The sequence below is a fragment of the Nicotiana sylvestris genome, chromosome 9, assembly GCF_000393655.2.
Source record: "Nicotiana sylvestris chromosome 9, ASM39365v2, whole genome shotgun sequence".
NCBI classification, from domain to species: domain Eukaryota; kingdom Viridiplantae; phylum Streptophyta; class Magnoliopsida; order Solanales; family Solanaceae; genus Nicotiana; species Nicotiana sylvestris.
The window spans coordinates 184,498,815-184,526,203 of NC_091065.1; the positions used below are offsets into that span (position 1 = coordinate 184,498,815).

The window sequence follows — 27,389 nt, forward strand, 5'->3', positions numbered from 1 at the left end:
GGCGTGAAATAGAGGATTACACAGTTTTTAAAACGGAAAGTGAATCAATTAACATAATAGACTCCTAATATAACTCAACAAACTCAATTATAACACACAAAATTTGTATTTTCAGTTATGAAAAAGATTCTCAACCAAAAAATACCCCAAAAACAGAGCAATCTTCAGAGAAATTATATAATACATGTGAATGCATAAATTATATTAATTAAAAAGAACTTATGAATACATTCATGGCATATAGCGAGACAGTGAATACGATGAAATACATAGAATACAATGTGATACATTGAAATATAATGAAAAAAGACAGAGAATACAATACAAAAACATGAAATACAACAAGATACATTGAATTACAATGAAAAAGAAAAAGACAATGAATACAATGAAAATCATGAATACAGCGTAATACATTGAAATTACATTGAATTATATTAAAAGAAATGTTCTTCTTCATCGCGAAAGAAAGAAATCGTCATTCAGTGGATCTCCGAAATTGAATCCTCTTTCCACGACCGCCGCCATCTCCTCGTTGGACTTGATGTCGAGTGGCGACCCAATTTCCACCGCAACCAGCAATTCAAAGTTGCAACTCTCCAGCTCTGCGTCGAGTGTCGTTGCCTCATATTCCAACTCCTCTACTGCAGTTCAATTCCAGAAGAAGACAAAGCAAAAAGAAAGAAAAAAAGTTGGATGTTCTGATTTTCAACAAAAGTAGAAGTGTGTGTCGGAATTGATGTGGTGAATTCCATGTTTGATAGCTTTGATATATAGTGTTGTGTATTCCCTTTCTAGTAAATGGCACTCGTTAGATAATCAAGAGTCAAGAACGGCGGCGGAAGCTTTGATACGCTGGTGTAACTGATTTTAATTTTAATGGGATTGAGAAAGAGAATGAGATGTATCAAAGTAGAGAGAGAAAGAAAATAGTATAACTGATTAGCATATTTAGTGGCTTAGGGCTAGGAGGTAACCAAAATTAAATATTTTGCTATAAACCTTAAAAGGTATCTATAGAATATAATTTTTTTAAATGATATTTATTTAAAATAAATAAGGTGTTAACCTTTGCTATAGGAGGCAAAAATTCCAAAAATATATAGACGAATTTAGAATTTGAAGTTTTAGAATTTTTTTTTTATCGATTTCAGTTTAATATATAATAATAATTGTTTCTTTCATCATATATATATATACTAGCGAAGTAAAACCCGTGCGGTGCACGGGCCCAACATTACAGTTAAAATTGTGATGAAAGAAAGAATAATCTAATATTATATTCTACTATTTTATCTGGCCGCATAATTTTTTTAAAATTTTTTAATCAATATTCTCAAGTATCGAAGGAAAACCCTTGCAAAATCTTTATAACTGCTTAGATGTACTTTGTCTATATTAGCTAATGAATATTTACTCCTTGAAATATTCTTTATGTCTCAACTTTCTCTAGATTAAACATTATATACTAATTGGGGATTCAATCATTTTAGCTAAATGTTTAGATAAAGTTATTATATTTAAATTTTGAACATAATGTTAAAGATAGTTATAAATAATAACTGTGTGTAAGATATAATTTTTTAAAGGAATATCAACACAAATTTGCTTCATTTCTTATTTCCGCAGGATAATCAAATCAGTTTCAAGTGAGTAATAAAAATAGACATATCAACTGCAAATCAAGAAGTAACTAAACTAAAATATTATTAATTGTCGTTTTTTATAACATAAATATTCTAGTGATCCGATCCATTGAATTTAGGATAAATAGCAAATAGAAATTAAATTAATAACTAAATTAGTAATTTATTTAAATATTAGAATTTTAAATAAATAAACTCATGATAATATAAGGTTTAATAGGTTAGAATTAATAGCGTAAAAGTTAAATTAGAAACTAATCTGAAGTTGTAAAATTAATATAAAATCTCACAGTAACTTCTATTTAATTAATCATACTTTTGATAGAAGAAAAGGTATGCTATGAATCAACCTCACCCCGGCAAGGATATCAACACACAAATAACTATTGGGCTGAGAAGAGCTATTGGGCCGAGAACAAGTAATATGGCTAGGCTAATTTGGGATCCAGGTTGAGTAATGAGCCCAAGAACAGTTCTATTAAACAGAGTAGTGGTCGGTGATTTTGGAGATTATGCGATTTGTATTAGAATCCCCTCTCTGGTCCCTCTCCCTCCCTCGTCTGTTTCTTTCTGCGGCTCTGTCCCATCTCCTTTCTTTCTGTAATCTTCACTTTTTTTCAAATTGTTATATTGTATTTACTTTCTTCATGAATATTAATATTAATTACTGACTTAGCATATATAATATATTTATGCAAATACTATTTTAACTTGTCAGTTTTATATATTGAATCTGAACAATTGATTTAACATATTGGCTAGTCAAATTCAAAAATTATTTATTTATTAGTTCCTGATGGCATAAAATTTAAATATTTAATTGAATTCGAATAGAATTGCCTGTTCAGTTTCTATGGTTGGTATGAATTAGCTACCAAAGAGTATTTGTATTTTGTGCAAGTATGAAACATTTAACTTTTAAGGAAAAGTTGGTCTCACGAAATGTATATGATTTCTACTATATTAGATTTAGAAGTAGAAAATATTACACCGTCCGTCTCATATTATCTGTCATAAAATTAGGATGAGATTTTGACAAACTTTACCCTTATTTAATCTTTCTTTATTGGTATTTGAATAAATTTATTCATAATTGAGGTGTTTGTAGTCTTTAAGGATAATTATTACGAAGGGTAAAAAAGGAAAAAGATAACCAATGTTGTCTTGAACTTGTAAAGTGCCAAATAATTTGAGACAACTATTTTTATTAACCACGACTGATAATATGAGACGGAGGGAGTACTCATCTTACCATAAATAATAAGAAAAAACTTTCTTAATATTAGAAGTAGAATACTAATCTACATCATCCATAAATAATATTTGAATACTAATATCCAATATTTGCAAATACATAATCACCAATATTTCGATACTAAACTTTTATTACCAAAATTAAGGTAAAATATTTAAATACTTGTTAGAATGTATCAAATAAAATAATTATAATCTTCATTTTTTTAAAAGTAAAATACAGACGAAATACAACTTCAAGAGCTTTTTCCTTTTGACTCCTGTCAAATCAAATTGTCCAAATGACCGCTAAAATAGTTAGAAAGAAAATAAACAAAGGCTACAGTAAAACTATAACGTAGCAAAAATTAAACATGCATTAAATTTGGTCCACAATCTAGTGGTATTTTTTTAAATATCAAGAAGGGATTAATTTATTTATTTTTAAAGATATTCTTGGAGTGAAGAGCCTTGAACTATTTGTTATATTTATATCGAACAAATTAAGGTTAATCTAATTAATTTTATTATTAATTAATGTTTAAATATAATTTTTTAATATGTGTAAAAATAACCAGAAAATTAATTAAAGTGGATTTGAGGTAATAATATTTAGTCATGTTATTTTTCAGTGTAATACAGTGTTCTATTTGTTGAAAAATAATTCGGATGTAACTGTATCATTTTCTGTGGTTCAGTGGTTCTATGGTGTAGTGGTTAGCACTCTGGACTTTGAATCCAGCGACCTGGGTTCGACTCCCGGTAGGACCTTTTCTTAATTTTTTTTTAAATCTCAATCGTTTATTCTACAACAACAACAACCCAGTATAATCCCACTTAGTGGGGTTTGGGGAGGGTAGTGTGTACGCAGATCTTACCCCTACCCTAGGGTAGAGAGACTGTTTCCAAATAGACCCCCGGCATCCTTCCTTCCAAGAACTTCCCACCTTGATCTTGGGGAGACTCGAACTCACAACCTCTCGGTTGGAATCGTTTATTCTCTGTTTATTTATTTTATTTTTTTAAAATCAATTTTCCATGGAATAAAAAGGGAAAAGGATATGGCATTTAACGAATACACGGAAAAGGATATATGTTGACATAATTACATTGAACTATTTATTATCTTTAGTCTTGTTTTTATAGAGCATGTTCGTTGTTTATATTAAATCCCAAAATTTATTCTTTAAAGCGCCAAAGTATAAAATAAAAAAGATATTAAATACGGATATCTTTCGAGCAATTGCAATAAATTAACATAATTTTTTGGTGCACGGAATTGTTTCGGGTGAACAATATAGCACGGTCATCCAAAATGGATGTAAAATTTGTCAGGAAAATATATGAAGAAGAACAAATAATTTAAAATTTGACATACGTTACATAAAAAAAATAGTGTGGAACCTACGAGGACTTGTGCTAAATCTAACTCGTTATTAAATCAACGCTAAACCTCGTAGGATCATGAAATTAAGCAAAAGGTTTAGCACAAATTTAGTAAGTAAACATCCCTAATGAAACTTGTGAAATCATCTGAAATAAACACATATATTAGAAATGAACCATTTTCATTTATTCATTTTTATATCCATAACATATTCTTTTACGTTCTCAGCTTGCATGGTATTGAAACACACATATAGTAACAGTAGTATTATTTATTATAGTAAACTTTTTCACGTGCAAGCCATAATTTTTAAATTATCGGTTCTGGAAAACGTCAACCGCCATACACGATCTTACAACTTTGTGAAAACCTATGTTTTTTAGTAAATAGTCGCGCGTATCTAGTCACTGTGACCGTCTCATCTAAAATTTAACTCCTTCGACATAATTTTTAAAAAAATAAATAGAAGAAGTTTGTTACATAAAACAAAGTACTTAGCCGTTTTGATTATGATGTACACCACGGAAAATAGACTTCATAATAGTCTCGTTCATAATAGCCGTTCCTTCATAAATAGACAATAATAAATTAGATTTTTTTTTTGGGTACCAAATAATGGAAATATTTTACTAACATTCATATGTTATCTCACGCGCTTTTCTATTTTTAGCAATTATTTGAAAAATAATTTGGGATTATGTCATTTTGTCGAGAGTTGTTTACCATTAAAAATTGTTTGTAACCCACCGAATTTGTTGTAGAATAAAACCCACCGAATTTGTTAAAAAAAATTATACGCCATAACCATGACCTCTATAAGAAATGATATATTTGGGTTGGCATGTCATTCCATAGGATCAATTAAAAAAATTGATAGTTGGGGTGTTTAATTAATATGAATACAATCAAATTTTTCTATAATAGTCTCGTTTATTCCGATATTTTTTAACCGCTATAGTGTAGTAATATTATAGAGAATATATATTATAATATAACATAAAAAGTTGGTTCCAAAGACAACTTTGCAATATAATAAATTATTGTTATCGAGGATGAGGATGAGCGTTATAGAGAAATTTTGCTGTATATTGCATTTGGACATTTCTTAGTTAATCTTCACTAATGAATTCGGGAATAACTTTAATTAATTCACTAATAAACGATTAATGATCAATTGAAATGAATGATGCTAAGACTCGCAAAGGGAATCAAGATAAATGGTTAACTTTTTTTTTTTATTATTATTATTATTATTATTATTATTATTATTATTATTATTATTATTATTATTATTATAAAAGGTGTTCTCTAAAATGAATCAATTAAATCGCCAACGCCCAATGAAATGAAAATTATATTTCATATGTCGCGGAATTTTATACAAGCATTATCGATTTATGATACTGTTGAATGGGGATAATTGGAGTAGGTGTTAGACAAATTTGCAGCTCCCAGGGAAGTTTGAGAAATGGATTATGAGGTATGTGACAATTGTCTCATATTCCATTATCATCAATGAGCAGCCTACAATACCATTTCAGGCTTCTAAAAACACTCAGGAAGGATCTTAATTCCAATTACCATCTTAAGTGTTTCAAAATGAACATTGTCCAGCTTAGCTTTGCTGATGATCTACTCTATTCTGTAGAGGTGTTATCATATCTGTGCGATTGTTGTATAAGTGCTTCCAGGATTTCTCAAAGGCTTTAGGATTAGTTGCTAATGCTGACAAAAGCTCTATTTTCTTTGGTGGAGTAAGTGCTGATATGTAGCAAGAGATACTGCAAGTCCTAGGCTTTTCAAAGGTGACATCACCAGTTAGGTATTTGGGAGTGTCCCTAAGTACCAAACGACTATCATTAGTTCAATGACAGCCTCTCATTGAGAAGATATTAGGGAGAATCCAATCTTGGACTTCAAGATTTCTATCATGTGCAGGGAGAATACAACTCATTAAAAGTGTTCTCTTTTCTATTCAAGTATTTTGGTCCCAGGTCTTTCTGTTGCCAAAGAAGCTGATCCAACTTATTGAAAGTGTGTGTTGAAAATTCCTATGAACTGGAGGGGTGGAGGTATCAAAGAAAGCTCCCCCGGCTTGGGACAAACTGTGCTACCCTAAAGCAGCAGATGGATTGAATTTACTTGATGTAGGGATATGGAATAAGGCAGCTGCTTGCAAGCTCCTATAAAACTTATGCAAGAAAAAGGACAAGATGTGGGTGCAATGGATTCGCATTTACTAGAAGAAGCATAACTCATTGTGGGGTGCTGAACCAAAGCAAGCCTCTTGGATTGTTCAAAAGATACTGAAAGCTAAGAACTACTTTGAGAAAGCTGGATATGCAGAAGATGTAGTGGGAATGAAAAATTTCTCCATCAAAGCCATGTATATGCAGCTTAGAGAAGACTTTACTAAAGTATCATGGAGGAAACTGGTTTGCAATAATGCTGATGCGCAAGTGGATTTTCACACTATACCTGACTGTTCATAGACGACTATTAACTAAGGACAAATTGAGGGGATGAGGCTGTTTGGAAGACACAACTTGCCCACTCTGCAATACAGAAGAAGAATCTATTAATCATCTCTTCTTTAGTTGTTCATATTCGGCACGATTATGGACAACAATGTTACAATGACAAGGGATACATAGATAGGCGACGCCATGGGCAAATGAGATAACATGGGCTGAAAGACACTACAAGGGAAGGAGCACAAAAGCTCAAGTATACATGTTGACACTTGCAGGCTGCTTGTACTATATTTGGCAAGAAAGGAATGGTAGAATCTTCCAAGCAAAACAATGATCGCCCAATACTTAGTAGACTAATAACACAAGATGTGCATGGTTGAGGAGCTTCTAAGCTCAGATTACAGAGAAGATTAATGTATCTTAACTACTATTCTACTGTTCAACTAGATGTTTAAATAATAGTATAACAATCAGTAATGGGAAAGACAAGATGAGTAGCTGAATCCAGGGGCGGATCCAGCAAGAGTGAAGCAGTGTCACGTGACACCACTTCGTCGTAATTTTTGTTAAATATATATATAAACAATCTGCAAAATACCATATAAGCTACATAAATTATTAAGTGTGACACCACTTGCCATCAATTCTTCTTGGCCAGTTGGTATAGCGCTTGATTTCTTGAGGGAAGGTCACGGGTTCAAACTTCCTTGGAGAGTGTTTCATTCAGTGGTTAAACATTTTTGGCTTTTGTTGTTTTTTTTAAATTTTGGGTCAATTAAGTTATTTTGTTATTTTTTTATTCTTTAATTCTTTTACTTTTTTGTTAGAACTTCTTAAAATAGTTTTACTTTATAAGTGCACTCTATAAAATTATTCAGGGTTCTCAAATAGATACTTTTATTTATAATTCAACTTAAATTTTAATAGATTATTCTAAAGCATCTATCAAACTTTCAAAATCAAGTTTAGAATTTCAAAATTCATCTAAATTGGATGAAACGGCCAATGGTCGAAGCAACATCGACAAAGTAAAGGAGTTAATTTAAATTCCTTAAAAGTTGACGCTAAAAGATTGACAACTCGAAAATATTATTTTTTGGAGTATAGTGTAACCAAATACGTGATCTTTTGCTTCTATAGTTACTTGATTCAAAATGAATACATTAACTAAGAGGAAGGAAATGTATTTTCAAGTATGAGATATACACCCGAGCGGATGCATCATGGTTAAAGCGTTGTCAAAAAGGTGTAATTTTTTTTCTTCTTTAAATGTGACACCGCTTACAAAAAATTCTGCGTACGCCACTGGCTGAATCTGAGGCTGCTGTCCAGATCAGGCTAGAACAGAACAATATGTAAATATTACTGATAAATAAAAAAATTTAATTACCCAAAAAAAAAAGCATTATTGATTAATTATCACAATTCAACTTATAAATAAATAAGTTCAGTAAAAGATACTAACACCAATATTTAATATCATTCAATTTATCTTAAGTTTCTATTAATTGTTTTTCAGTTGTACGGTCAAAGTTCAGACCACCCTGCCCAAGTATCCATTTTAATTCTTACGTTATGCTAAATTGCAAGTTAATATAAACACTTAAACCTAACTAGCTACTTAATGTATACAGCTTTTACACACGGTTGACCTGCAACAACAAATGATAGTAAAACCCAATTTTGTTACTTCTTAAATAACGTACATACTTGCTATAACTAATTAAAATATTGACATTGAAAAATTCATTAACACTATTTAATATATATATATATATATATATATATATATATATATATATATATATATATATATATATATATATATATAAGTTAAATCCTCGAATAAATATAAGAGGTAATCTCTTAGATATAGTGTATAATATTTTTTACACCATCAGATTAACTCGACTTACAATATGTATTGCCTCTCTTCATCTTATGTAATACTATTTCTTTATTAGTCCTTTTGAAAAAAAAATATAAGCTTTATCTTTTACCTTAAACAACATGCTTTTATAACAATAAAAATCTCATGTCTTATTTAAGATCACAAATGCTAAAAGTTTTTCTTTCTTTCAAATTATGTATTAAATTAACGAGTCAAACACTGCCATATAAATTAAAAGATAACGAGTAATTAACTCTTTTATAATAGATCAGATATGATAACCAAAAAAAATATATATGTAATAACATGTTTTAGCTGTTTTTTTAAAAAAAATTTATTATAACTATTTAAATGCACTATATTATAAAAATTCTACTATAAGTGCACTTATTTATTTAGCTTAAAAAATGGAGCATAGACAATTGCAAGTCCAAAATAACATAACCACTTGGATCCACCTGGGCCCCACAATCCAGAAATAGAAAATCAGTGGAAAAAAGCTCACCCCTTTACCGTACACCTGCTATTCCGGTAAATCTTCCCGCCTATAAATATCTCAAATCTTCCCCCGCATCCTCAGTCGTCGTCATTCCTTCGACGGCCACCGGAACTTCCCTTACACGGTTGTTCCGGCAATTTAAATTCTCCATTTTACCCCTCCTCTATTCCTCTAATTCCTTTTTTGTCCTTTCTATTATTTTCTATCCCTTTTATTTCTCATATTTTGCATGGCAGTAAGTTTTCTAAATCGGGAGGTATCAGATTTATGCCTAGGAAAACCGGCATTACGGCCTATAATTCCGGCGACCGCCACATTAGCGGAGGCGATAGCGGTTTTGAAGAGAACCGGCGAAACTCATGTGAGCGTGTGGATGGTTCTAGAAGAAGATGATTATTCTGTTGAATGCCATTGCATAGGGAAGGTTTCAATGGTGGATGTGATTTGCTATTTATGTAAGCAGGAAAGTTTAATTGATTCTTCTAAGGTACTTGAGATTCCTGTATTAAAGATTTTGGCTAAAGGAGATTCAATTGTGAAGCATTTGGAGCCCGATTCAAGGTTTGTGACTTTTTTTTTTATAACTTAGAATCCAGCTAATTATGTGTCATTTTAAAGTATTTTATTATTAATTGGAGAGCCAAATATTGTTTTAATTTATCAAATACTCGCGACATTGGTCACGGGTTCGAGTTGTAAAATCATCCGCTTGATGCTTGTATCAGGGTACATTGCCTACATTATACCTCCTTGAGTTGTGGCTCTTTCCCGAACCCTACGTGAATGAGGGATGCTTTGTGCACCTGATTGCCCTTTACTCGCGACATAGTGTGATGGAGTTTAAGAAAGAAATAAAATATTTTTGAAACTTGCATCGCGAATATGCCCTATGTCTAAGTTTCTCGTTAAGGATAAAATTAGAAGTTTAAGTTAAATTATTTTTAAATTTAGAAACAAGGTCATTTTTGTAGCGGACTATAGAAATAGTGTCACATAAATGGAAAGAGTATCTCTTAAATACTTTTAATTAGAAAATATGATGAGTTTGTTGTTTTTGTTGTTGAACTGTATATCTGAATTTTGTTTAAATATTTTGAAGTTTTGAAGAGTCGATGACCAAAATCACATCAAAATAAAATTAGTTGAAGAATTCACTTTTCTTCCAGTTGATTTGTCCCATGTCATGTACTCTCTTCTTGCATTCGTTTAGTTTAGTAGGATTTTCCTATGTTTACTGCTGCTAAATTGCTTTTAGTTTTGTCTCTTCTGAGAATCGTTTTTTAGTTTACTATTTTTGTTTTTTAAGTTTGTTGTTAAGAATATATGCAGTCTTCATCCTATATCGGAAAATTTGTGGCGGAGAGAATGTGGAAAATCTTTGCTTTTCTTTTTTGTGGTTCCAAATATGATATAAAGATTAAGGTGAGTTAAGAATTCTTGATGCTTGAACGTATGACTTAGTGTTCCACAGAGGAAAGCTAACATAAATATGGGGAGTGCATGAACAAGTTTCCAAAATAACAATGCCAAAGAATTTGCTGAAAAAGGAACAACTTTTAGCTTACAAATCACAGTTCTTTCATCAAGTGGAAAACTTTCAGTCGGTGTATCAACGTGACATTTTCCTGTCTTTTTCCTTAAAATATCAGCTACAAGTTCATCTCCTATATTCTCTCTTTAATTTACATCTGCAAAGGTTATTGGTTGATTTGGTGAAAATGCCAGGCGCGGATAAAGATTTGCCCTCGCATGTCTCTATAAATTTTGATTGATACATTGAGGAACATTATTTATTAGGCGATACCAACTAACTGGAAATAAGGTTAAGTCGAGTTAGATACTTGTATAACAGTGTCGGGAATAGTGTGAGTTTTGAAGAATGAAGAACTGCTGGATGGGGTTGGACTAGAAAACTCTGCTTATATTATGTTTTTATTTGTATTTGATTTTGGGAATTGATTTGAAGATTATCGTGAGAGAGTTTGTTCTTATTTTGATTATTCTTTTGCTTTCACAAACAAAACAAAAGGTATTTTGGACAAGAAAATAGAACAACTGTGCAAGACAATTGTGCAACCTGTGACAAACAGAAACCGTGCTTACTTTTAGAGAACTGTTTACTGTGTTTACTGTTGTTACTGCTTGCTGCGACTGCTTGTTTTCCCACATTTGGATGAGCCGAGGGTCTATTGGGAACAACCTCTCTACCTTCACAGGTAGGAGTAAGGTCTGCGTACACACTACCCTCCTAGACCCCACTTGTGGGATTATACTGTTTTTTTTTTTTTTTTTTTTGTTGTAGTGTTGATACGGCATTCAAATAGAAGATTTATAGCCGATCCAACTAGCTTGAAATTGATGCGTAGTATGTTGATTCATTTATTGTGTGTGCTGTTATTGGTAGTCTTCTGAAATTTCTTTTATTGTTTGTTCAGCTTGCTGGAAGCAATAGATCACATTCTTGAAGGTATCCAGAACCTGGTTATACCGATTCACAACTACACGAATTCAAGGAGAAAGCCTTTAAGTAAATCTTCCTCTCCGAAATCCACACATCATAACGGAGTTGAATACTGTTGGCTAACACAGGAAGACGTTGTCCGCTTCCTTCTCAATTCCATTGGAGTGTTCTCCCCTATGCCCACCTTTTCAATTGAATCGCTCAACATCATCGATCACAACATCTTGACTGTTCGTTATCATGACCCTGCAATCTTTGCTTTGGATTCGATCGCTCTAGCACATATTGAACAAACAGCAGTGGCAGTTGTCGATGATGACAACAGACTAATCGGGGAAATCTCTCCCTCTACTCTTGCCTACTGCGATGAATCTGTTGCAGCAGCAATCACGACTCTTTCAGCTGGTGATCTTATGGCGTACATTGATTATGGTGGTCCTCCAGAGGACTTGGTTGAATTGGTGAAGATGAGGTTACAGGAAAAAAAACTTGGCCTGATGCTAGAATTGATGGACGAAGAGTTTTCAGTGTCGTCTACATCGTCTTCAGCTTCTAGTTGTTCTTCTGATGATGAGCCAGGGTCGAGTAGAAATGGTTCAGGACGATATTCTTCAGCAAGAAGGTCAGAGGCGATCACCTGTTATCCGGGGAGTTCATTGGTGGCTGTGTTAATTCAAGCGCTTGCACATCGTGCGAGTTCCATTTGGGTCATTGATGAGGATCAAAATTTGGTTGGAGTTGTAACTTTTAAAGGAATTTTCAAAGTTTTTAGGGGTTTTGCGAATACAAGGTGAAAACCTGAAAGGGAGAATTTATCAACTCACTGATAAGCTCAGCTTGTATCTGTCATATAAGCAGATTATATTGCAGACTATGTTACGAATTTTACATGCCTGAAACAAGACCTTTTTGATGGTAATATGATAAACCTTATCTTTGGATTTTCTGATACTTATTCTTTGCTTGTTTGTTTTGCTTATGACTAATTTTTAGTTCTATGGTTTGACTTGGATTTCAGTTTAGAACCCTGTTAATAGCACTTAAAGTCGTCATTTTAAAATTCAGAACCCATAAAGTTGAATCCTGGCTGTGCCGTTGGCTCCTGGTATTAGAAAAATTGACACTGCACAAGTTTGATTGAACTGATGCAGGCAATCAACAGTGCAAAAAAAAAAAGTTATCTATTTGTGTTTCTGTAGGATGAAATTTTGGACTTTTAGGCAGAAAAGGGTTCTACTAAGTGGATAATCTGGCTACAATTTTAATTAACAACAAAGTGCAGCAAAATGCAAGTTAAAATGCCCCTGATAAGCAGAAAGAATGATAAGTGGCCAAAGCTGAGAAAAATGTGCAAGAAATTTCTTCTTTTTTTTATATTTTTTATTTTATTTTTTTTATTTCTCACCCGATATCTGGTACCCACATTGGGATTCGAACTCGAGACCTCTGGTTAAGGACAAAGGAGTACTTACCACTCCACCACAACCCTTGTTGGTAATGTGTAACAACAACAACAACAACAACAACCCAGCATAATCCCACTTAGTAGGGTCTGGGGAGGGTAGTGTGTACGCAGACCTTACCCCTACCTTGAGTAGAGAGGCTGTTTCCAAATAGATCTCCGGCATCCTTCCCTCCAAGAACTTCACACCTTGCTTTTCGGGAGTCTCGAACTCACAACCTCCCGGTTGGAAGTGGAATGTGTAAGAAATTTCATTTGTCGAATAAGGTGATTTTGAAGGAAGTCAAGAATATTATATTGAATTACAAGAAAGTCATCTTATATTGAAAATTTGACATTTCAATACATATTGATAATTTTATTTTCCACTAATGTATAACAATTAAGATTTCTAACAGTCAAAATACTGTGTTCGTTCTAATATACTTTATATAATACACTCTTCGTATCAATTTGTCTGGCGCTTTTCACTTATAATTAATCCATTTGACCAATTTTAAGAGCTAAAATTGGATTAGTGGTTCTATTTTTTAAAAATAAATTTAAATATTCATAAACTATATGAACAATACTATAAGTTACAATTTCCTCTATCAAACACGCAGAAGAAAAATAAAATATAAAATATTAGTGAAAGTTTACTTAATTTGAATGGAAGAGAGTCTTGGAACAATGATAAAGTTGTTTTTACATAACGTACAAGTCACAGGTTTGAGCCAGGAAGCAGCCACTAATGATTGCATTATGGTGGACTCTCTATTCACACCCTTGGAATACGGCCCTTCTCTGAAACCGTATGAATACAAAATTCTTTGTACACATGCTCTTTTTTTTACTTAATTTGAATCTCAACATGCAAGGTGCCAAATATTAGAGAGAAAAAACATTATTATATTTTCCAAAGGTATAATAATGATTATTTAATATAAAATATCAATATTTTATTTAAACTAAATCTTGTTTTATTATTTTTAAAAAATCTAAAACAAACCGCAAATTTAGCTATTAAACTATACTAGAACAGAATCAAGAAAATCTAAACAGCCATACAAGGGAAGGAAAGAGAGGTCCAAAGCAGAGAAACAGAAACAGAGAGAAGAAAAAAATGGGATTTGAGGGGGAAAAGAGAGAAGAAGAAGAAGGTGTAGTAATGGCTAATGATTTCTTTTGGTCATACACAGATGAACCTCATGCTTCTCGTAGAAGACAAATCCTCTCTCACTACCCTCAAATCAAACAGCTTTTTGGCCCTGACCCTTTTGCTTTTCTCAAGGTATATTCCCTCTTTCATAAATATACAAACTTTTGTTCCCTTATTGTGTATTTTTTCCAAAAAATGCTGATATGGTATTGCTGTATTAATGGTTTTGCTTTCCATAAGATGTATTCCCTTCTTCATAAATATACAAACTTTTATTCCCTTCTTATGTATTTTTTCAAAAAAATGCTGATATGAATTTTTTATATTAATGGTTTTTGCTTAATTGGTCATTTTAGATCTGGGTTATAAACATGGGTTCCAAAAGTTTGAATCTTTTTAATCATATTTGGTTTTATTATATTGGTTTGCTCTTTTCAAGAATCTGTTGTGGATAAGATTTGGCATTGTAGTTAGACAAGCCGCGCGCAAGCTGGCCCGCACACCACAGTTATTAAAAAAAATTGGCATTGTAGAATGTTTCTATCTATTGGAATCCTTTCAGAATTTTATTGATTAAATATGCATCTTGAACCTGATAATTTAACTGTGAAATAGGCTAGGATTTCAATCTTTTAACTTTGCTGTAAAAGTAATTGACAATCCTTTTTTTTTTTCACTTTCTTGGAAAAGATAATAATATTGCCTTTTTCAGACATTTTAGATGGTAGGGAAAAGCTTGCATTTAGATTAAGGTGGTTTGGCACTTGCATAATGTCATGTTCCAATTTGTGGTGTCATTTTGTTCTCAACAAGTTAGTTGTTAGGTTATTCATGTATTTATTTACAATGTAGATGCAATTTGATAATGAAAACAATGAAGTTAAACAGTGAAAGGATGCACCAAGGGAGTGGTCTAGTGAACTTTCTTGTAGGAGAGGAGTTCTCTTCCCCTTTATATAAATGAGTTCAGTTCTTTTTTGGACTGCTTTCAAAGGATACAAAGGAGAAGAGTCTTGCTTCCTTTAGTTTTGTTTCACTCTTATTCAACCCCTTATCCGACAGAGCAAGATTGGAGCGCCAGCTCGGTGTGGATGGCTGAACCGGCATCTTTTAGGCAAAAAAATGACCACCGTGCTCTGTTGGATAAGGAGCTGATTGAAGAGTTAGTATTGATTCATGCAAAGATGTGGAGTAAGGAATTGTCCACCTCATCACCCCGAAGGTGGGTGACAACCATGGGGACCAGAATTCGAACTCCAGTAGAGATAAAGTCGCTAGCTGATTTGTTCCCATCTTCCTAAGCTTTGGTCTGCAGAGTCACCCGATATCTCTGTTGGTCGGAGTTAACAGGTATTCGGTGAAATAATTGATGTCTGTGCAATTTAGCTTCAGTGTGCAGAGTTACCCGATACTTGTGTTGGTCGGAAGTAAAAAGTATTCAGTGGAATTGTCGAGGTGCGTGCAATTTTGCCCGCACACCATTGTTATTATGAAAAAAACAAAGAATAACTGCGAGAGAACACATCAGACTTTTCCTACTCTCATGTCAAACTGATTCCAAGATTTTAAAGGTTGAGAAAGCCTAATCAGGATTTTCTTGACTTGGTTTTCTGGAATTCAGCCTTAAAAAATGTACAAAGAGATCTCATAACTTTCTAACGAATTTTGTGCCACTTCACGGCATTCAGATAGGATAGAAACATCTTCTCTTACCAATTTTCTGTTGCAATGCTATGATTTATTGCTGATGTCTTTCATGAACTTCTTAACTTATGTTGACAACAGAACCTCCCGTGCCAAATGCATTGAATCCTTTGGTATTGTCTTGTTGATCTTTCCCTACAATTTAGCAAGCTTTGAGGCATATGATTTTTCATGAGTAATTAGATTTTATCATCCACCAAAATTTTCTTTTTTGTGTATTGATCTCCAAATTTGCATTGCAGATATCGATGGTTGTTTTGCTTCAGCTTTGGACAGCTATCTTCCTCCGTGATGCAAGTTGGCTGAAGATATTGATAGTTGCCTACTTTTTCGGCTCTTTCCTTAACCACAATCTCTTCCTTGCCATTCATGAGCTTAGTCACAACCTCGCTTTCTCTACTCCAGTTTACAACCGTTGGCTTGGGATTTTCGCCAACCTTCCCATTGGCGTTCCCATGTCCGTTACCTTCCAAAAGTATCACCTCGAGCACCACCGCTTCCAAGGAGTCGATGGAATCGATATGGATATCCCGAGTCTTGCTGAAGCCCATGTTGTCAAAAACGCCATAGCGAAATCAATATGGATTATTCTCCAACTCTTCTTTTATGCTCTAAGACCACTTTTTCTCAAACCTAAACCGCCCGGCATGTGGGAGTTCGCCAATTTGATTATCCAACTCTCCCTCGATGGAGTTATGGTATACTTCTGGGGTTGGAAATCTTTCGCTTATTTGATCCTGTCGACCTTTGTTGGAGGCGGAATGCACCCAATGGCCGGTCATTTCATCTCCGAGCATTATGTTTTCAAGCCCGAGCAAGAGACATACTCCTACTACGGTCCACTTAATCTTATGACGTGGAGCGTAGGTTACCACAACGAGCACCATGATTTCCCTCGGATTCCTGGAAGCAAGCTCTACAAGGTGAAGGAGATTGCACCAGAATACTACGAAAACTTAGAATCTTACAAATCTTGGAGCCAGGTTATCTACATGTATATAATGGACCGGACGGTTGGCCCTTTTAGCAGAATGAAGAGGAAGTTGTCGACAAAGACGGACAAGAAATCTGGATAGGTACTCTGCTAGTGTGCTGTTTCTTTTTCCACTTCCTTGCTTTCTTAGTATGGATATTTCCTATCCATTCTTTGATTCTTAATTATTTTGTTTGTAACATTATTATAGCAATCCTGCATCATATGCACAGTAGATGTAGTCTGTGTACTAGTACTACATATTCATTTTTACAGAATTTTTGTGACACTAACACTTATTTTTCTTTTGATGATATGTGTTGAGCTTAAAAAAATGAGTACGGACTCATATAGCCGACCTCAACTTGTTTGGGACTGAGGCGTTGTTGTTACAAAATGGTGGGTTGCCTATTGCCAGATTACCTCCTTCTTAAGAAGCAGATTTATCTTAAGATATTATTTTACCTAAAAAAATCAAGTTAATCTTGTCATGAATGTGAAAGTGAGATATTGTATCGTGTCTATGCAGCGATTTCTCTATCTTCATAATTACCCTCCCTAGACCCCACTTGTGAAATTTCAATATTTTTTCTTTTGTTGTTGTTGCATCGATTAAACAAAAAGTTTCAATTGTGAAACATAAATTTTTGGAGCATTAGTTTGCTTTAGAATGTTTGGATTTTGGTATTTCTTTTCCTATTTTGGGATATGAAGTTCTTCAAGTGAAATAAAGAAAAAATTAAACTGAGACATTTGGAGCTAAAAAAAGGTTAGAGGAAATATTTTCCATTTATTTCAAAATATTTGAAAAAATAAAAATTTACAGCTTCAATTGGCCATTCTGCTACTTCAATGAGAAATAGAGAACCTACATCTTAGCAATAAAATATTTTTAATTTTTTAAATTTGTTTATAAGTTTCAAGTCAGTTACATGCTGAAAAAATGCATGATTTATGGTATAAGCTTGACTTAGGGTGTCTTAATAAGTAAGCAAATATGGCTGATAGTCTTTTCTGTTGTGTCAACACCGTATATGGTTGTGGCGGGATGGGTATGATCCGTTCCCCTTTAATTAAGGTTTCGAATTTATTCGGGCGGAAAGTATTTCCATTAATGGACTTTATACAAAGCGAGTATCCACATCGGATGGAAAATAAATAAAAGTTATTGAGTGACAACGCAGGTGCAAATTTTAAAGATATCAAAGGAACAAAATGAAGGGGGGAAAAATAAGAAATAGCCTGATTTACAACTATTAATTCAAAATTAGCCACACTTTCAAAAGTAATCGAAATTTAGCAATTTTTTTATGTAAACATAAAACATGAACAAAAACGCCCTTAAAATCAGGAAAAGTTCCAGCATAATATGCTTGAGTTCGAATTTTACATATGAGATTTCAGCATAATATGCTGGAATTTTATAATGTACTAGAGTTCCAATATAATATGCTGGAAGTTTATACGCAGAACTCCATATGGAAGTCTCAGCTAGGGTATTTTTGTCCAGATTTTATTTCAGTATAAAATAGTGATTATTTTTCGATGACTTTACATATGCCACTATTTTTTAATTACCGGTCCGAAAAGTGGCTAGCCCGTACTTTTCACCGAAATGAAAGGAAATCTCAAAATACAAAAACATGTTTGTTCTTTCGTTAGATTAAGTGGCTCAATTTTTCTTTTCCTATTGATCGACAAATTAGATTTGTACCGTGTAAAGCTTATTAAAAGAGCAATAATTAAATTTGTAATGTGTTAAAGCATATTAAGAGAGAAACTGCTTTCAGGGTCACATTTTTAATTCAACAGTCTCCTAGGAATTCATTAAATGTTTTATAGTGTAAGAATTAATTAGAGGAATTATCCGAAACAAGCATGGTCATCTATTTCATATTTCGTATTCTGTATTTCATATCTCTTATATTGTTGTTATTTTATTATGCATTTTTATGGTACTAATATATCGGCTCCTGTTGCTTTTTTTGAGCCGAGGGTCTCCTGGAAACAGCCTCTCTACCCTTCGGGGTAGGGGTAAGGTCTGCATACATATTACCCTCCCCAGACCCCACCTGTGGGATTATACTGGGTCGTTGTTGTTGTTGTTGTTGTTGTTGTAAGCATGGCTTCTCATGATTAGATTAATTAGAGGAATTCATCAACAGGTGCTCTATTATACTTTTTGAGTTTAAGTTGTATACATTGTCTGTAAACAATTTTTATTATCCGATCACCCAAAGAATATCTACAAGTAAGCCTTCTTGAAATATGAGAATTGTAATCTTGAAAATATAATTGGTTACTTATTACAACAGGTAAAAATAATTTAGTAATACTAAAATTTGAATTTACAAAAATTATACGAAAAATACTATAAAATCACAATTTTCCTGATATTAAGATGATAAAAAGATACTCCCTTTGTTCACTTTTACTTGACACATTTTGACTTTTTACACTCCTTAAGAAATAATTAATGAAGTGCATAATATACCATGATACCCATATTAATTGATGCATATTTTATTGAATTTGAGAAAATGATTTGAAATGAGTAATAAATACTGTGGGTATAACATGGAAAAAAATTATCTTCTCTTGATATGTGTAAAGTGACAAGTAAAAATGAATAAATATATTTTTAGTATACCTGTCAAGTAAAAGTGAATGGAGGGAGTACATTTTAAAAGTTTAAGCAAATTTCATATAATCTGAATCTTGAGATTATTAAATATGAATTGACAACTTAGTAAAAGAAATAAATGACATGATATAATTGCTTTTATTGCACTGATTTTATAAGTTAATGCTATTCCATTTTTAGACTCTTTAAATACATCACCTAAAAAGTGACCAACCACCAAGCCAAACAAAATTGCATCATCATACATCTTTATTGGTAGAATCAGATATTTTATCCTTTTCTACAAAGGTAGAAAAACTCCAAACTAATAAATACATAAATTCATAAATCAAGAACTCAAGAGAAAATCAAAGGTAAGGAGAAAAAAATGGAATCATCAAAGAATGAGATTTTAGATGCTCCACTTCATGAAATTGGCTTTAAGATCTCAAAAATCTCCCCTCAAAAAATCACAGGATATTTTTCGGTGACCGAAAAATGCTGCAACCCATTCAAGGTGTTGCACGGCGGAGTTTCAGCATTAATTGCTGAAGCTCTGGCGAGCATGGGCGCCCACGTGGCGTCCGGATTTCGAAGAGTGGCTGGAGTTCACTTAAGTATTCACCATCTCAAGAGTGCTCATCTTGGTGAAATTGTTTATGCTGAAGCTACACCTCTTAATATTGGAAAATCTATTCATGTTTGGGAAGTGAAATTATGGAAAAGTGATAATTCTTCAAAATTGGGAGATAGAGTTTTGATTTCATCATCTAGGGTTACTGTCAAGGCTGACATGGCTGTACCAGAAAATGTCAAAGATGCTGCTGTGAATCTCAAGAAATATGCCAGGTTATGATTAGGTCTCGAGGCAAAACAAAACAGAGGTGGATCTAAGATTTAAATTTGATGAAATTGAGTTTAAAGATTTTTAGCAAGAATTCGTCTTACTTTTGAAATTATGAATTCAAATTTTGAAATTTATTGGATTTTTTTTTGTTTTTATTAGTTGCATCTCTTTTTCTTTCCCCTTTGTCTTCCTTAGTTTGATAACATTAGTGTTGGTTTATTGTCCCTTTATTCTTATATTGCTATTACCGTTATTTAATTGCTACCTTGGATTCAGTCATCTTTTTATTTGGTTGTTGTTAATACTTATTGTCATTACTTCTTTTTATCTTTTCTTTAGCCGATGGTCTTTCGGAAACAGGCTCTTTCACTCTCCCCATGTGAAAATTCACTGGATTTATTGTTGTTGTTGTTGTTGTTGTTGTTGTTATTGTATGTCTCTTCCTTTCAATTTATGTAGTATGATTTGACTATTTATGAAGAAAAAATTAAAACGTGTGGTTTAATTTTAGTCATGTTAAAATTGTAATTTAACATACTGCCAAATATTTGTACGACTACAAAAATGGTTCTTAAAGAATAAAATGAAAAATTAAGTTAAATTATTTTCGACTCTAGAAATCTGATTCTTTTTGGGATAGTTTAAAAAGAATATGATTCCCAACAAAAAGGGTATATATTTATATTCCGCGCGAAAAATACTTAATTTAGACAAGTCCAAGTAGCAAATACAATTGATTTTGGATATAAAAATAATGGTTTCAGAGATCATATTGTAAATCGTGTTCTATTGTTTACCCTCGTATTTTGTTATAAATGTCGAAAGGGCAAGATCTATATTATCTGGTGATTGCCATAATTTGTAGAAAATTACTTTAACCATTAATTGTCACCTAAATCTTTCGGTAAATTTTGTGCATTTCATCAATTCTTTTGGTCTTTTTTTTTTCTTTTCAAATCATAGGAAATCCAAATAAATCTTGATGTGAACGCGAAAATAGTGTGCTACCCATGATAATGGTCGTATTTCAAAAGGTCTTAAAAATGATGGGGAATGATTAATTAATTATAAGAGTTTTTTAAAAAAATCTTAATTTGCTAAAAGGACAACAGATAAAGGTAAAAATATAATTTTAGTATAGTAGACAAGTAAAAGTAAACGAAGTGAGTATTAAATTTTTAGAAAAAACTGTTGCATATACTGGCGATTTTAATTTAACTTTGGAAGAACTAATTAAATTCTAAACCAGGCAAAATATTGTTGATTTTATTAATTTAACACTAAATAGTATCAAATAGAGAGGCGGATCCAATTTAAGTTTATAGGTTCCTGTCATGATCTCAAGTTAATATATAATGATAATCGGATCAAAGAATCGGGTTCCAAACTAAATATTCTTATACAATTAGTGAATTTTTTAGTATAAATACATAATTTAAGCAAAAGTTATGGGGCTCACTTAAAACCGTAACTTTTACATTAAATCCGCCCATGATACCAAACTAAAGAATATATATAATGATAATCGGACCAATGAATGGCGTTCCAAACTAAATATTAGTATATAATTAGTGAACGTCTTAGTATAAATACATAATCTATGCAAAATATACTGCTCGCATATAATCGAAACCTTTGCACTAAATCCGTCTCTGGTACCAAATTAAAGAATACTATTCTAGTTTTTATCGCATCGATTTCTTAATTCACTTTGGATTTTCGCTTTTTCTTCCCATTGATAGCTGGCTGGTCGACACCTCATTTGAGATAGAAATATTTTGTGCTTTCATTGGAAGAAGAATTGCTTCTCGAAGAGCAGAAAGTCATTTGACTAACTGTAACTAGGGGTGACAAACAGGCGAGTTGGATAAGGTATGGGACGAGTGAAAAATGGATAATAAAAAAACGGACAAATTATTTTATCCGACTTATATTTAATACGGATAAAAAACGGGTTAACCGACAAATAATATGGGTAACCATATTATCTATCGCTTCCTGAATATGATCACTTTTGGAAGAATTCCTAATCTCTCAAACTTGAGGAACCCCCAATTTAAGGTTTTACAAATGTAAAGGTTAAATCCAATAGTTATCTATTGGTTATCCATTTTCTAAATGGATAATATGGTTCTTATCCATATTTGACCCGTTTTTAAAAAGTTCATAATCCTACTAATTTTTTAGTGAATAATATGTGTGGTTAGTTATTTTCTTTTAACCATTTTGTCACCACTAACTGTGACATATGCTTGCACAGAAGAGCACGGAGGTCAAAAATTAGCGTTGTAGGTTAAAAGATAGTCGAGAGTTCATGTAGTAGAAGTAGTACTTAGGCTGGTATTTCTTTGTCTTAGATTTCTAGTACTACCCGCTATTTCTTTTGCTCTTGCTGTATTATTATCTTGTTGTTGCTATTTTTCCCTTTTTATTGCTTCTTTGCTACTGTATTTCCTTTTCACTCCTGCCGATTTTGTTTTCTTTCCTTAGCTTGAGCCGAGGGTCTATCAAAAATTAAACAACCTATCTGCTTTCAGAAAGGTAGAGGTAAAATCTACGTATACACTACTAGTCACTATCCTCCCAAACCTCACTTATAGAAATTACACTAGAATTATTGTTGTTGTTATTCGTCTATCCTATTTCCAGTTTAAAACGAGTGCATAAGGTATTCTGGAGCTTAATCCCTCCATTCTATTTTATTTATCAAGTCTATTAAAATTGTTGCTTCAAAATATTTATCGTTTCAAAAAATAAGAGAAAATTGCTTCTTTTTTTTTTTTTTTAACTTTATCGTACTCTAATAAATGTGATCATTAATGTAAGGAAAACAAGGAGTAGTAGTCCAACTTTATGCTTATTTAAAGCATATACTCAATCTTTGCAAATTGAGAGGCTAAATGCAGCTTATGAGCATCAATTGTCATTGTATACCGTTCAACAAAGGTAACTTATCCATATAGTCACCAATAAATATCAACTTGACCAAAAAATTAATTATATAATTATATACACATAAAAACGACAAGAAAAGTAATAAACTCTTAATTTTGAATCTGTTCATGAAAGATGCACCAGAATTTCCAAATGAAGAATTTTATCATGTTAAGTTCAAAATTTGAAAATTCTATAGTCAGAATGTTGACAAGAATTTATCACCTTAAATGATCCAAACAACAAAAGAAATTTTATTTCAGCCCACTCTGAACGGGCATGACTTTATTAAATTTTCTTCTTTTTTGAACTTTGGAGTGGATGAAATCTTGGACTATTTTTTTTAAAATTTTTCACCCATGGTATTTGTTTTGTGGCCTTGACTAATCTGAATTTGTGTCACGTAAGGGTTCATTAAAGGGGAAAGTGCCTCCTATCATTACTTTTTTCATTCAAAGAGCTCGAACTCGAGACCTTTGGTTAAATGGTAAGAAATACTATATATCCTACCACAAACCCTTGGAAGTCATTGAGCATTTTTTCCCTTTTCCTCTCCTATTTGTTAAGAGTTTTAACCTTAACTTTTACTATAGATATAAGAATTTATCACTATCAGGTAACTTAAAAGAAAATTAATCATAATAAATGAAATTTTTTAACTTGAAAAATAAAACAAGTAAACTGAAATGTCAATGGCAAGTAAAATTGCACTGATAATATAAAATTTGTTTACATTGTCAGTGCATATAAATTTACATTAGGGTAGGCTACCTACATTACAATCCTAGGGATGCGAATTCCTGGACCTTGCGTGAATACAGAATATTTTGTGCACCGGGCAGCCTTTAGGTTCATGACTTGGCTATATATCTAAAAAAGCCTTCTAACTTTGTTATGTTGATTTCCCACATACTGAGAAAGACATTCCATCAACTTTGTTTCTAGGGTTTTGAAATGAGCAATTTGCATTTCCAATTCTAACCTTTCTTTTCTTAAGTTGTGATTCTCCTCCATAAGTAGCTGCAGACTAATATTATTGCCTTCTTTTGCAGCCAATATTTGATCACAAGGCTTTAAGTATGCTGGAAAAGCACTAGGGTCACTTTTCTTTCTTGTGATTTTGCCAAGTAAATGCTTACTTCCTCTCTTGAACTTCTCATGTGAGAATTCCCACCTCTTGGATGCTACTTTCTTGAATCCCTACAATAAGCAACAAATTCAGTAAAATTTTATAAGTGGGGTCCGGAGAAAGTAATGTGTACGCAGACCTTATAACTCCTACCTTGGAAAGGTAGAGAGGCTGTTTCAAATAGACCATCGGCTCAAGAAAAGATGAAAGGCTATTTTATTCAAAAATTTCATGATTAATTAACAAAATACCAAGGTGAAACTATGGAGTATAGTATTTAATAGATCGAAAAGCAGAGGCGGATCTAGGGCAAGTTATGTGTGTTCAACTGAATCTATAGCTTTTGGCATATACATATGCGAAAGAATTTAAAATGTATACATATAATAAGATTGAAGGAGAGCTTTGGAGCAAAAATTGCCTCTGTGTAACCTATAGGTCACGTGTTTGAATCATAAAATCAGCCACTAATGCTTGCATTAGGGTAGTCTACATCTCGCCCCTTAGGGTGTGCCCTTTCCTCGGACATTTGCGTGAAGCCGTGAACGCGGAATGACTTGTACACTGAGCTGCCCTTTACACATATAATAAGATTATAATATTTCTGAACTCAATGACTCTTAATTTTGGATTCGTTTTTGTTTGAAATAATGTTGTCTAGAGTGGAATTAAGGCTAGCAGCCTAGAGAAGGAAAAGAAACTGCAAGTAAAGTTAAAATTTTGTTCAAATTTCATATGCTAGTCTATGAATTATATAGGGTTCTTAAAACTTAAATGCATATTCCACATTCTATAAAGTTGTCTATAGTTTAAGTCAGAATAAAATCTGGTTTCCAGAATTTTATGGCAACAAGTGTGATAAAATTGACTTTGGAATAGAATGGTTTTAGATTTGGCTTCGTGCAATTTGACTATTGTTTTGATTATCATGAAAAAATTAATGGCATGTTTGAGTTAAGTGATTGTAAATAGCTCTTAAGCAAATAGTGTTAATAAGCACTTTTTAGTGTTTGAACTTGATTTTAATAACAAGCAGTTACGCGTTTGAATAAAATTACTAAACCGATAATATAATCAATTAATGTATATATTTGATAAAAAATATTACTAATAACTAATCTTTTCGTAAAATGACTAAACTGTCCGTATTTTTTTCTTACAAAAGTTAAATATTAAAGTATTTTTGTAAGTAAAAGAAGGAATGGTAGGTATGAAAAGAAATGGAAGTTAGAGGATATATTTTTTGGAAAATACTTTGAGAATTATATAAAATATTAAGGATAAAATATCTAAAATCCTGATCGAACTAAAAATGTTTTTGAGTTGTAAAATCATAAGTTAGGATGATAAACTTATGACTTTTGGCTTACTTTGGCTTATAATTAAGTACTTACATTTATAAGCCTTTTTGATATTTACCAAACGCATAGATAAAATGCTTATAAGCTAATTTGACCAACTTATAAACTATAGTAGTATTTTGTGTTACTACAACACTTAGACAAATTTGAAGACAAACAATCGATACTTTGATTAATCCAAAATCTTATCAAAGAAAAGGATGCAGCTTAAGCAACAAAGAAAATAATACATGCCTACGTTCAATATGTATTTTTATTCCTTAAAGTTCTTTACAAAAGCTAATCGTATTTCACGAGTAAGATGATAGATATGCATACACTAAAACTGCTTATACACATATAGTGGTGAAGGTAAGAATTTGAATAAAGGGTGTTCAAGATTTAACGTACACGTAAAAAAAAATTGATCTATATACTGAGTATATTTTTTTATGTACAGGCAGCCCAGTGGACAAGACATCTCGCATTCACGCAGGAACCGAGAAAAGGCCATATTATATGTTGTAGATAGCTTACCTTAATGCAAGCATTAATGGTGACTTCCACACGGCTCGAACCCGTAGCTTATAGCTAGGTCGCACGAAGACTACTTTATTGCTCCAAGGCTCCCCTTCTATAATTTTTTCGGCGAAGTATGTTTAACTAACCCTCCTTCATTTTATATGACAAGACTACTCTACTGTGCACATATTGTTATGAACGTTGATCTAACTTAATTTTAAAAGTTAACTTCCTACATATTTCGATATCATATAAGGAGACAACAATACATTCTTACAGATTTCGATATTATATAAGAAGACAACAATCCATTCTTTCGACCAAACGTGTGACATATTCTAGCAAATACACACATAAATTAAACGAGAGAGAGACTTACATAGGTATTAAGTTGTCGGATAAAACTCGAAAAATTGTTGTGCTTGAAATATTTAGGCAACATGAGTTCAGAAAACTCAGCTGGAGACCAAACAACAAAACCAGTGCCCTCTTCATTCCATGAAACAACCTTATTTTTTTCACTGTAATTCTCTTCTTCTTCCTCCAGCTCCAAAAGTTCGTAAGTCTTAAGCAGAAACGGCGCCGGGCATTTCGTTCTCGTCGGCGGCTGGCCGACTTTCCGGCTAATCGTCCGGTCTTCTGCTGTTCCAACGGCTGCTGTTGCCATGGATAAATGTAGGATCTTGGTTTTTCTATTTGATAGATAAAGTACAGAAAGATCTCTATTTTGTGCAAATATTTCTACTTTTTATAGTCTTTTATACTACTCCCGCCGTCCCATTTTACGTGGCGGTAATGACTAAGAATATTGAAATTTAGAAGAAAAAACAATCTTTATACAAATAGTCGGCTAGATTCAATAGACACTGACTATATAAAAAGATTATATACATACACGCACACATATAAATAATTGGGTGAACGACTATTTATGTTAATAATTCAAAAAGAGAAAGATTATTGAAATTTATTTAAAATAAATCATAAATATTTGTGTGTCTATAAATCATGTCATTAAAAATAAAATGAGAAGTTTAGAATATATAAAATGAGACTATTAAAAAAAATTCTTTCGTTTCGATTTTCTTATTACCTTGTTGTTTCTTTCGCTTCAGTTTTTTTT

General features: G+C 32.5%; 4 protein-coding genes and 1 non-coding gene across 5 annotated transcripts; 4 read left to right on the forward strand and 1 right to left on the reverse strand.

Annotated features, from left to right (window-relative positions):
* The first annotated feature begins 3,578 nt into the window (after positions 1-3,578).
* On the forward strand, positions 3,579-3,650 carry TRNAQ-UUG (transfer RNA glutamine (anticodon UUG)). The gene has a single exon. It is a non-coding gene; the product is annotated as a tRNA-Gln (tRNA).
* A 5,575-nt stretch (positions 3,651-9,225) lies between these two features.
* LOC104249536 (CBS domain-containing protein CBSX5-like) lies at positions 9,226-12,546 on the forward strand. The gene is made up of 2 exons (XM_009805975.2): positions 9,226-9,691; positions 11,566-12,546. Exons 1-2 carry the CDS (start codon positions 9,360-9,362, stop codon positions 12,383-12,385), a joined length of 1,152 nt encoding a protein of 383 aa, XP_009804277.2. The 5' UTR covers positions 9,226-9,359; the 3' UTR covers positions 12,386-12,546.
* A 1,520-nt stretch (positions 12,547-14,066) lies between these two features.
* On the forward strand, positions 14,067-17,164 carry LOC104249538 (sphingolipid delta(4)-desaturase DES1-like). Its single transcript, XM_009805976.2, has 2 exons — positions 14,067-14,326; positions 16,141-17,164. Exons 1-2 carry the CDS (start codon positions 14,159-14,161, stop codon positions 16,972-16,974), a joined length of 1,002 nt encoding a protein of 333 aa, XP_009804278.1. The 5' UTR covers positions 14,067-14,158; the 3' UTR covers positions 16,975-17,164.
* Positions 17,165-19,882: 2,718 nt separating this feature from the next.
* Positions 19,883-20,350, forward strand: LOC104249539 (1,4-dihydroxy-2-naphthoyl-CoA thioesterase 1). The gene has a single exon (XM_009805977.2). It carries the CDS (start codon positions 19,883-19,885, stop codon positions 20,348-20,350), a length of 468 nt encoding a protein of 155 aa, XP_009804279.1.
* A 3,593-nt stretch (positions 20,351-23,943) lies between these two features.
* Positions 23,944-27,005, reverse strand: LOC104249540 (heat stress transcription factor B-2a-like). The gene is made up of 2 exons (XM_009805978.2): positions 26,646-27,005; positions 23,944-24,475 (listed from the first exon to the last, which is right to left on the reverse strand). Exons 1-2 carry the CDS (start codon positions 26,931-26,933, stop codon positions 24,146-24,148), a joined length of 618 nt encoding a protein of 205 aa, XP_009804280.1. The 5' UTR covers positions 26,934-27,005; the 3' UTR covers positions 23,944-24,145.
* Positions 27,006-27,389: the final 384 nt, after the last annotated feature.

Coding starts and splice junctions, on each gene's coding strand:
- LOC104249539 (XM_009805977.2), top strand. CDS start 19,883: ATGGAATCATCAAAGAATGAGATTTTAGATGCTCCACTTCATGAAATT.
- LOC104249540 (XM_009805978.2), bottom strand. CDS start 26,933: ATGGCAACAGCAGCCGTTGGAACAGCAGAAGACCGGACGATTAGCCGG. Junction 24,476..26,645: donor TCCGACAACTTAATACCTAT/GTAAGTCTCTCT, acceptor TGCTTATTGTAG/GGATTCAAGAAAGTAGCATC.
- LOC104249538 (XM_009805976.2), top strand. CDS start 14,159: ATGGGATTTGAGGGGGAAAAGAGAGAAGAAGAAGAAGGTGTAGTAATG. Junction 14,327..16,140: donor ACCCTTTTGCTTTTCTCAAG/GTATATTCCCTC, acceptor TTTGCATTGCAG/ATATCGATGGTTGTTTTGCT.
- LOC104249536 (XM_009805975.2), top strand. CDS start 9,360: ATGGCAGTAAGTTTTCTAAATCGGGAGGTATCAGATTTATGCCTAGGA. Junction 9,692..11,565: donor CATTTGGAGCCCGATTCAAG/GTTTGTGACTTT, acceptor TTGTTTGTTCAG/CTTGCTGGAAGCAATAGATC.